At 30.1% G+C, this 12,475-nt stretch overlaps 1 protein-coding gene across 3 annotated transcripts in view; it reads right to left on the bottom strand.

Annotated features, from left to right (window-relative positions):
- Positions 1-3,019: 3,019 nt before the first annotated feature.
- Positions 3,020-12,475, bottom strand: part of LOC130663316 (lachesin-like) — a 250,729-nt gene continuing 241,273 nt past the window's right edge. For all 3 annotated transcript variants that reach the window (XM_057462462.1, XM_057462464.1, XM_057462463.1), the window contains one exon: positions 3,020-7,460. In XM_057462462.1, the coding sequence (XP_057318445.1) occupies positions 7,351-7,460 (110 nt within the window). In that variant the 3' untranslated portion in view covers positions 3,020-7,350. The remainder of the gene's footprint in view (positions 7,461-12,475) is intronic.

The following is a 12,475-nucleotide window of genomic DNA, read 5'->3' as shown; positions in this document are numbered from 1 at the left end:
AACTAAGTCAAAAGCAAGTCAAAACCAAATGTGTTTTCATATTTTAAGATACGAAAATTCATTCGGTTTTGACTAAGTTGTCTTACTTAGTACCTATTTACCAAATTAAAGTCTCGTTGTCTTGGATTTGACTTTGTTGACTCAAATTTCTAAGTTAAAAAAGTCATATTTAAGTCAAAAGAATTAAAGCAGTCAAAATCAAGTTAATTAAGTCAAAAGCAAGTCAAATAAGTCAGGAAAGTCAAAATCAAGTCATTTTTTTGACCCGGGTTCACATTTTAAAGATTCTCATTCTTTTATGGTAACTTTCCTTATCAGCGATGGTAACCATTTTTATCAAAGATAAAAATCATTACTATCTCAGATGGTAAAATTCACAAATTCAGTTGAGTCGCGTTATGAGTCCGTCAACTTACATTTCTATTAAAGTAATTTCCCCTTCATGACTATAAAAATAATCATCTACAGACTAAGACGCTTGTAAAGTAGGGAAAGTCTAAGTTATAGCGTTCGACTGCTGAGTAAAAGTAAAAGTACAGGAATTTTTAGAATTATATTCCCATACACCCCTGCAGGCGGGTTCATAACGGACTCGACTGTTTTTCAGATATAAGAAATATCACTATCTAGATGGTAACTATTACTAGTGGCAGTAGTAAATATTATTATACAAGAAAAGACTGAATGGTTTACATAAAAACTTGATAATAATTATCACATAAAATATGAGAATAATTTCCTACTGCAAAATGGTAATAGTTACACGGAAAAAAAATTGTATTTGCTACAACAGCAGCTGTAGTTAAAGTTACTACAAGTTGAAGTAAAAAAATGCCAACTGCAACTTGGAATAACCTCAACCACACGTGTTGTAACGTCAGTACTATTTATGTAGTATCCTTTACTAAATATTGTAGTACTCGCTACTACGATGTTTTACTACAATGTTGCGGTCACACTGTGAAAAATTCCCAATAAATTTTACTATGGGTGAATAGTAACACCGGACTATAAGAAAACTGATTCAAAATTTACAAGTGTCCATTTACATAGGCCACAATCGTGTAGTCTGCGCATACGTTTACTATCCCTGATTAAACAAAATGATTAAAAATGATTTAAAATGATTTGTTTTTTAATTATTTTAAATACTTTTTAATCCTTCAAATCATTTCTAATCCTGTCTCTTATGGACATTTAACGTGTAAAATCATTTTTAATCATTTTGTTTAATCAGGGATGGGACACTTGTAAATTTTGAATCAGTTTCCTTATAGTCCGGTGTTACTATGCACCCATAGTAAAATTTATTGCGAATTTTTCACAGTGTAAAAGAACCACAATTTTTTTTCCGTGTGTCATTTTTTTCGAGGGTGAAGGTCGATTGCTGATAGAAAATGCAAAAAAGTCATTTTTCAAAAAATATGTTAGTCAGTTTTCTACTGAGAACAACGATATATATATCAATATATATATATGACGCTTTTTAAGAGAATCTTATGAGTAATGATACTAATAATATGTCTATATTTATTATAGATTTAAAGGGTATTATTAACATTTGATTGCACGTTTGTAATTTTCCATTACGGAATTAGCTTTAAAATTTATTTGCAGGAAAATCTTATCTTATTTTATTATTTTATTCGTCTGCTGTTAGTTAATAGTTTTTTTCTCTTATTGATTTGGCACTTGTCACATCAATAGTCATTATAATTATTTTAATTCATATTACTTCCTGTTAATTATTATTTACAGTATTACTAACGTGACTTAAATATTTATTTTCATCTCTCACAACGATTTTATTTTTCACACTAACGACTGGCTCGTCATTTCAATAGCAAGCTAATTTTAACAGTTATATTTAATAACGTATAGTTTTTTTTTTCTCATAATTTTTATACACGTAAATAAAACAAAGTTTATACATTGAGCTATTTACAGGTTTTTTTTATATTTATTATTAATAGTATTATTTATTATTAGTTTTTTTAAATATCTGGGATGTCAATTATGCCACAAGTGTAAAAATCACCATGACAATTTATATACCTTTTAATTTATTTTCATTTATCACTTTTTTTATTTTATTTTAGTAATTAATTTTCGGACAATTTTTAATTAAAATTTTCACTAAAATTAAAAACAATAAATCATAAAAATAATAAATATATTTACTTCACTTAAATAAAAAATGACTTCAATTATAAAAAAAAAAATTAATGAATATATGAAAAAAATTGTCCAATGAAACTATGAAAAAAAAAAATAAAAATTTTACTTTGAGCACCAAAAAAGGTATCGTTAAAATTTAATATTTATTATTATTAACTTTTAAATATCGTGAAATTCTTATTTTAATAACATCTGATATAATGATTACATTAAAAGTAAGCAATAATACTTTCAACATTTTTTTCTTTATCTTATAAAATCATCGTACCGACGATAATTATTATTTACCTAATATAAATTTTATTTTATATAAATAATAATTAAAAAAATTCCTAGGCATATCCAATAGTCACTTTCTTTCTGTCAAAATTTTAATATTCAATTCAATTCAATTCAATTAATTTATATTTATTACACTGTGATAAATTAGAAGTGCATTTCAGATTTTATTTAAGTCCGAATCCGCTTCATGACTCAGAGTTCCGGAGTTAAAAAAAAAATTAATCTGCATACGGAATAAATAGGAAATTTATTCTTTCAGCAAAGTGATTTCGGAGTGACCTGGATTTTATTTCAACACGCAGATAATTTTACGGTTTTTTTTTCCATAAAAAATTTATAGAAAAATTACTACGTCTTAGTAAAATGAGGACAGTATGGAATTATTGTACAAATTACCAATACTGTAGAAATTTTTAAAATACATCGAATAGAATTTACAAGGTGCATTGTAATTTTGACAAAGCAACAGATTAAATATATACTAACTGCATAGTAAAATTTATTAGGTTAAATCAGAATATTTAGTATGCAGTTGGTATAAATTTTATCTGTTGCTTTGTCAAAATTACAATGCACCTTTGTAAAATCTGTTCGATGTATTTTGAAAATTTCTACAGTATCGGTAATTTGTACAATAATTCCATACTGTCCTCATGCTACTATGACTATAGTAATTTTTCTATACATTTTTGATGCAAAAAATACCGTAAAATTCTCTGCGTGAATTTGCATTCACTCCAATTCGGAGTTTTTAATATTAAAATAACCTCCCCTTCGGAGTGAATTTCACTCCGAGGGGATTGAGCAAAGCAATCATCTGCTCCGCATTCGCTCCGGATTCACTTGACATTTACTCCGGATTAACTCGGCGTTTACTCTGCTAATTTTTTACAGTCTATTATTTTTCTTTCTGATCGATATGCTGAAGGATACCGCGTTCTTTTATATATATCTATATATATTTTTTATTCATTGTTTAAATTTTTCATAATTTCTAGTATATATCAGTTTGTATAGCCTCGAACTTGTGAGTTGTTTTTATTAAAACCAATTGAGTGTGTCCTTTTGTCTTTCACCTCCATTCATCTCGTTATTGATTTACTTATATTTCCTATACGGAATTGTAGGCCGCGTGATGTTCCGTTTTGTTATTCGCATTCATAACTCGCGTGATATATTATTTACATGTGTATGTGTATGTATATCCGTATAATTTTTTTTTATTTATTTTATTATTATTATTATTTTTTTGCTTTATTCCTTCGTTCTAGTTTATTGTATTATATAAATATTGAAATGAAAATGAAAATAGAATGTGAATGAGAATAATAATCGTGGCTGACGTATTTAATGCGAGAGAAATAAAGAGATATTTAAACAATAAACTTTTTGATATAAATATTACAATACAATACAATTAATAATTTTTTTTTTTCGTTATCAATTTAGGTCCTTTTTCTTAGGCTTTCATGTTTTATATAAATTATTTATTATTATAATATATTTTATAAATTCAGTAACTAATTTTATTATTATTATTTTATTAAATTAGCATAACTAATTAATTGATTGTACAACTTGTGATATTTATTTTTCTACCTTTTAATTCGTTAAAAAATTACATTTAATAATAAACTAATTTATTTAATTATTTAAATATTTTTTAAAAATTAATATTGCACATACCTACTTTCTTAATTTGAATCAGTGGAATTCCACTGGTTTATTAGTAAAACTCACTGATTCGACCAGTGGTCTTGGCGGCCATTTAATCCCACTGGTTACTCAGTGAACTTCACTAGTAAACCAGTGAAATTTAATGGCGGACATAAAAGTCGCTGATTCATCAGTGAGTTTCACTGATTCAACAGTGAGCTGATATCTTTCATTATAACCCAACTTATACATATAGGACATGATTATTTACGTAAAATAAATAAAAATTGAATAGACATTTACGCAAATTTTCTACACGGAAAGAAATTTTCTTTAAAAATTACCGTTCATTCACGGTAATCGTGGGACGAATGGCACGACCTACACATTTGTCGGTAAGTGAGATAATTTTTAACTTTTTTTCAACAAATTTTACCGTAGTCTACTGTAAATTTCATTCGGTTTTCGGTAAATTTTATGAAGTCTACCACAAAATAAATAAATTTTTTCGTAATTTTTATTTCAAAAATGGTAATAAATAAAAGCGCTGCATCATGTCCCACGATTACAGTGAATTTAACGGTAATTTTTAAAGAAAATTTCTTTCCGTGTATATCCAACTTTCATTACATTAACCGTATTAAAATTATTCAAAGTAATGCGGAAAAAAGAAAATGCACTCGAACTTTTTTCGAAATTTTAAAAATATAATGATCGATTAAATTATAAAAATTATCAAGGCTTCGAGGATAGCTTAAATTAAAAACATAATATAATTTATGTAAAATAGAAAATGCAATAATAGGGTCACAATTTAACTTGAAATGTATTAATTAATTCAATTGAAATTAATAAACAAACATCAGGTTATATATAACTTTCTATAACCGGTATAACTAATCATAGGTCGCTGTTGGCAACGGACATTCGAGGTACTTAAATTTTGCACTGGTTTACCAGTGAGCATCTTTGAATCTCACTGATTCACCAGTGACTTTTTTACTCACTGAATGCACCAGTGGATTTCTCACTGATTCAAATTAAGAGAGTATACTTTCTAATTATCAAATTATCTAACTTAATATTTTTTAGTAGGTGATTCTGTGCAATTTTTAGATAATAAGAGTCAGAAAAAATATTATGCATATACTAGGTATGAAATTGATTTTTAGATGAAAAAAAAATTTTAAAATTACTGTTTATTCGAATACATGGAGGATTTTCTGCAATGGAATTAGACAATTTACTAATTAGAATATCGATATTAATATTAAAATTAAATTATTTAATAAAATAATTTAAAAAAATATAGAAAATCGATAAAAAAATGTTTGCTATCAATAAAATAAATAAATACGGATTAAAAGGCAAAACAATCACAATTAGAGTTATTGTAAAATTTAATAATAATAAAAAAAAGTGTTGTAGTATAAAATATCTGGCATAGTAAAATTGAAATGGCTGGTGATCGCATAAACACGTCGGGTAAATTAGCGAAATTCACATAGCGTGGTTGTTCCACCGTGTGAAGTTCAGCCGGTGGCCGATTTTATGCTTATTAATCGTAATGCGTGTCATGAGTGTTGCATATAGTATCTCTGCATATATGTATATACTAATATAGTATGGTTGTATAGCTCGATACGCTTTAAATGCGCGTTTTCGTCGTCGTTGGTAGCGTTAGCCGCGATATATAACAGCGTCACTGAGCAGTATCTCTGTTACGCTTGGCTAAACATGGACTGTGGTCGCTCACGCATCGCTTAACATAATCCCCCATCCGACCAGTGCTACATAGATTACGCAATGATACCTCCAAACGTCAAGTTATTAGTACAATGTACATGATTAAATCTCAGTCCATTTTGTCTCTTATTGGCCATTGAAAAAAAAAAAAATTTTTTTATAATCATTATCGCAATGGCTTCGAATAAAATTAATCTCTTGTAAATTATTTTTTTTTTACTTCAAAGGCATCCGTCACGTCTTTAATTGTTTATTAAGTGTCGTAATAATTTTATTAAAATTTATTTAATGATTTTTTTGTCGGATGCGCTGTAAAAAATTGGGAGTGAATCCGGACTTTATTTCAATCCGAATTCACTCCGTCATTTGGAGTTTCGGAGTTTTAAAAAAAAATCACTTCGCATACGGAGTAAATAGGGAGTTTTTTCAGCGGGAGTTTTTCCCGCTAAAAAACGAATTAGTGAAAATCACGTGACAATCACTATTTGGCAGTTAATAGTCACGTATTACCAATGAAAAGTGGTGCCATGACAAAATATCCGCGGACAAAACATTCTCACGACAAAATAACCACACGACAAAATATCCTTAAGAAAAATTTATAAGGTAATGGTCTTCAAGTGAGGCTCTATCCATTTTCGACTATAAAATGTCTTCTGTATGCAGAGAAAAATCAGTTAAGTTGACGTAAATTAACATTTGCAGTTTTGCCCGCGGTTATTTTGTCCGCGGTTATTTTGTCTGCGGTTATTTCGTTGCGGATATTTTGTTATGGAACCATGAAAAGTATACCGCTATTTGAATTAGTGACATACTTTTCACTAGTAAACAATGAATAGTCACTATTTTCACTATTTCAAATAAAAAAGAGTTGTTTAAATCCGCATTAACTCCGATTTGGAGTTTTAATATTAAAATAAATTCCTATGGGAGTGAATTTCACTCCGAGGGGATTAAATAAATAATCAGTCATCCACTCCGGATTTACTCCACGTTCACTCCGCTAATTTTTTACAGTATGTTTTTAATTAAATATATGAAGTATAATTGTCAGCAGTAAATTAATTAATAAAAGGGAAGCAAGTATTTTTAATATAAAAAACATTAATCAACTGCACGGTGAATTTTCTTGTAAATTCAGTAGTATCTTACGCCTTCTGTCAGCCTAGCTCGTGGGTGTGTCACTAGAGTTTCTAGTGTAGTTTGAATTTCCTGAATTAATGCGGAGTAATGAATATTATCTGGTTAACAGTAAATAATATTCAATGTAACACTGGTTTATATTTATAATAATAATTTAGTAAATATAAAAATGAATAATTTCGAATCAAGGAGTAGATAAAAAATTTGATTTTTTACCATGAGAAAAAATATGGTCTTTAGAGTTGATTTTAATCACTTAATAAAATATCACTCGTTTTAAATTTGTGCCACTGTGTGTTGTGAGTACCGATATTACATAAAGATGAGAGAGATGATTAATGGTGGTTAATTAACGTGCTGAGGCACGTAAGGCGGCATGTAGGGTCCAGTCAGGATATACTGGACTGCTACGACCATCAGCTGGGGTGCGCTCCATCGGATGATATAAGCACTTCCTGTAACAAATAATACAATAATATATTAGGCTTGTTTTTATTCCTCTTTGTTATTTTATGTCGTGTAATTTTTTATTTTTACTTCATTTTATTTTTTGTAACTCGATGGGCGGAGGGATAGAAAGTTAGAGGGATAGAAAAATAAAAGACTGGAAGTGAAAAAGCGAGGATATCATTGAGAATAAAAGAGCGAGGGAGAAAGAGGGGATTTTTCTCGTGAGTCAGAAAAGTTACGTGTACTAAGTCCCATGAGTGCTTGGGGGAGGTATATCTAAAGCATCTTGAAACGAGAGTAGTTTTAACCCCTAGAGTCGATGATCGTGGCTATCGCTTTTACACTGTATCTAGTCTTAATGGCACCGTCAAGGGCGTAGTCTTTACTGTTTTTATTTTATTGTCCATACGATATTTTATTTCGACCATATATATATATATATTTTTTTTTTTAAAGACCTGAATTTCGTTTAAAACATCTAATTAAAATTTTAACTATTTACTTTCGCAAGTAAATATTTGAAATAAAAAATATATTAAAATAAAATAATTAAAAGTATGAGTTAGCATATGTTGCATTTGGTATCGTGACTGCGCATATGCTACAATGGTTTCCATTTAATCCCCGAGAACATGCGGATGACACGTTGCTAAAATTTATATCCACGTGTATATTTATGTACATATATCTTCTCAACTATAACCGGTGGTTTTCTTTCCTTTATTTTTCATTCACTTACTCTCTCGGTAGTTGGCGGTTGGAAACCGCAAAAATAAAAATTCTCCGTATATGACTCTCAACAAGGCACACGTGACGTTAATCATCGTAGCGGCGGAGATTCCGTGAGTCGTGAGAGCCGGAAAGCATTGGAGATATTTCCGGTAGGTTGAATGTGGGTGGCTGGCTGATGTTACACTCCGAGGGAAGACGAGGATAGTCGCGAATAAGAAGAAGAAGGGGAGAGTAGAGCAGGGGTCGGGTTGAGGGGGAGGGGGGGGGCAAAATGTGATATGACAAGTAAAATAGAGGAGTTGCACCGGCAGTTTCGCAAGTCGGCGATGCTGATATGATATGTCGTGGATTAATATTGGTAAAATGATGAGGCTCAAGCGTGAATTATTACGAAAATTGTCGTATACATATTATACACATGATGTCGACTGTACGCCACTCATCTTGTACAAATTGTATTCAGAATTGACGAGGCGATTTAAGTGGTTACTTATTTATTTTTTTTACACTCTTAAATCTTATTAAAAAAATACTTTATAATTCATATTTATTTTCTGTGATATATATAAATATTTCTTTTCATCGTTTTTTTAAACTTCGCGGCGGAATAATTTGACGAGTGTCCCTCAGCTCTTTTACTCCTTTTACTTTCCTTTGGGCTTGAGAGTATTCGCGATAGTATGACGTTGACAAGCAAGCTTGACTTACCGTCTCTCACGCCTACCACTCTCGCTCTTCAGTTAACTCACCCCTCGCATCCCTCGTCCTTTGCACTTTAGCCAATTTACATTTTACCGTAGTCGAATAATTTTCTGCTGGCAACGCGGAAGAAGATCGTCCCAGACCTCTTATCAACGCCTCACTTTCTATATCATATATTATGCATGACATCTACTCTTTATTTTATATATCATTTATTATTAATATTTTTTATCACTAATTAATTATTTTTAATAACAAATCACTTTTTTTATTCAAATTATTATATGTTAATTAACATTTTATCTAGTATACATAAATTTTAGTGATATTATCTCTTTGTACAAGAAAGGTTACCTCATTAATACGCACATCTGCGAAAACTTTTGCCAAAAGATATCTTTGTACTGTGTAAGTACTGAACATTAACTGGTCTGCTACTTGCCTTATTGCAATTTACTGCACCAAAGTGCAACTGGCAAATATATATATATGTATATATATAGTGTGGATAGTGTTAGTAAGGTTCAAGATAGAATAGGTAAAATGAAAATGAGCTGGAGCCAGTGGTAAGCACTAGCGTGTGCAATATATAGTACAGTATAACCTAGTGTACAACTAAAATTCGCGGGCTTTAATATCAGCATCGTCGTTTTCGTTGTGTGTTTCGTTCAACCACTTGGTCATTAGACTACGGAAATTGAGCACAACAATTTTGTTTTTAATTCTAGTCCATTTCACTTAATTTCCTATTTCTTTGTGTTTTTTGGGAAGAAAAAAAAATGGAAAATTCAAAAGTGCACACCTCGATCACTCATTTTATTTTTAATCATTAGTTTTATTTGAGATTAATTTATTTTTATTCAACTGTTAAATTATTAATTTGATTTTTTTATTCCTTATTGTCGGTTTAATTTTTTTTCTATTAAAATATTTTTTTAAATATCCCGCCTTTTTGTCAATCCTACTGATACGCAAGTGCTGCTGCGAGTAGTTAATGGAGAGAAAAAAATAATAATAACAGTAAAAATAAAAATGGCAGCTAAATTTTTCGTGAATAATTAGCTTTACGTTTTTAATGAATTACAATTAAACTAAAAGGATTTAGACAATGATTTTTTTTAGGGTTCTTGTGATAAAAATTACAAAGATAATAAAAAAAAAGTTGGATCGATTAATTCTTTCTATCGAGAGTTGTCGTGTTTACTAACTTTCGTACGCGACAATTGACAACTCGCGTTTTTAGGATTAAAATAATTTATATTTAATTAATGGAATAATCAATTGACTTAATTTTGGGTCGAAATTATTCTTCAATAAATTGTCTTTGTATTGGCATGCAATTTATCCCATTTAGGGTGATCATAAGAGCGTAGAGATAATTTAATGAGAGTGAATGAGGCGAAAATAATAGATCGATCATAAAGCGCCCTCGCATTTCCGTGCTTGAGGTGTGCAAAATAATTCAAACAAATAATATTACTTTAAAATAAACCGACGTGTATAAATGATTAGATAGAGAATTTAGAATTTATCACTGTACATGGAGAATTTGAAAGTGAAGATTAGACTTTGGATACTTGAGAGCCTCTTGACTGCAACCATAATATACGTGGAAGATACTTGCTATCTCAAGTATCTCTCGTATTTTCCTACCGTATTTTATGTCTGTGTGTGTATGTATGTATCTGTGATCTAGGACAGTTTCCTCCGAGTTGAAATACCACGTGATCACTGGACAACCACGATGAATTGCTTTGCTCTCGAGTTTAGACAAGCTTCTCCTCTTTGACGCTCCTGAGCTCAACGACCAGTCATCAAGACATGTCAAAATAGTCCATTTTAATTTAGAATTGTTTTTTTAATTTACAAAAAATACGTACATGGAAAGAAAATTATGGAAACGGTTCCCATAATTCTATAAAAGTTTTTCCTATACCAACATAGGAATTATCGCCATAAATTATGGGAACAGTTCCTATAATTACAGGAATTTTTCCCATAATTATAGGAACAGTTCCTATAATTATGGGAATGCTACTCATAAAATTATAGGAATGCTTCCTATAATTATAAGAATTGTTCCTATAATATATACGAATGAACCCTATATTTTATCGGAATCATCCCCATAAATTATAGGAACTATTCCTATATATTATGGGAACCATCCCTATAATAGTATGGGTACAATTCCTATAACATTATGGGAACTATTTCCATAATGCACAGCAAAAGTTCCCATATTTTTTTTTCCGTGTAGACTAGTATGATTTTAAAATTTTAAAATTTAGAGGACTGGGGGCAAAACGGAGTACCCTCAAAATTTTATAAAACAAAATTTTTCAAACATTCTAAAATCACTTTTGTAGATATAATTGAGCATTATTTTGATTTTTTTTTGTTAAAATTTTTCAACCATCGAGTGCCAGACGAAATTTTGCCCCCCTCCCCTAATTAATAATTTAAAAAATAGTATAAACAAAAATTGATGTTAATTTTTTAGCAGTTATCATAATTACAATATATATACATATATTTTTTTTTAAATTTAATATAATGTAGTATGTAATTTGGTCAACTGTTGGTCGGTCGTATGGTTGGGTAGCGTAGAATCAAGAGAGGTAGAATTTTCATTTGAAAACTCAACGTAATTGCATACGCAACGAAGCGCCAGCCATTTCGCGAAAGTGCTTGTACATATACTTTTCCACCTGCTATTGTTGTACTCACAATGAAAAGGACACCGTAAATTTTATGTATTCAAGAACATTATTTCTTGATAATTTTTAAAACATTTTCCTCATTATAACCAACTACTTTTTATTTTTTCTCCAACGTTTAACGTTTTCTTTTTTTTTTTTATCACTCTTATTCATTAAACACTGCTCTATTATCTCTACGCTCTATTTTAATAAATTAATTTATACTAAAAAATTATGATAATTGAGATATTTATCTCGTAGAGATGAAATATATATGAATGAATGAGAAAAAAAAACGTCGGAAGTTATTTAAGAGTTTTTCAAGCAACTCGTCACGCACTCGTGATGACAGGATTGGAGGTCAAAGCTTGAACGAACAAGAGATTGGCAAAAGGACGACAGGTCAAGTAGGTAAAGCCAGTCCGGTGTATGAAGGGAAAAAAAATAGTTAAAAAAAAAAGTATAAAATGAAATAGTATAAGAAGTTTAAAGAAAAAGTTTAGAGAAAAGAAAGTTGTGAGGCAGGTATAGCCAGAAGCCAGGATGCAGAAAAGGAGATTGGAGGCCGGGTTAAAAGTTTTCTTTAAGAAAAAGGGTAAGGATGTATATAGTTATATAGTTACATATCCTTTAGCTACATCGGATACGTGGTGGTATATTTCCTTCGAGCTATCTCCTTCTATCCCTTTGGCTTTCTCTCTAGTAAACTCTGGCTCTATATCGGTCTCTATAGTCGTACCTAGTTTTCCAGCTCCTACTATTGAAGCATGGGGTTTATCTTATCCCAACCTTAACGTGCGGGTGGACCAATGGCTTATCTTTTAGACAACTAACTTGAAAGGACGGTATAACATTCACTAAAGACTATTACATACTTTATTAGG

Source organism: Microplitis mediator, chromosome 2, assembly GCF_029852145.1.
Source record: "Microplitis mediator isolate UGA2020A chromosome 2, iyMicMedi2.1, whole genome shotgun sequence".
Lineage (NCBI taxonomy): Eukaryota > Metazoa > Arthropoda > Insecta > Hymenoptera > Braconidae > Microplitis > Microplitis mediator.
Note: the sequence above shows the minus strand (reverse complement) of the source record. Positions and strands in the feature narration are given on the sequence as shown.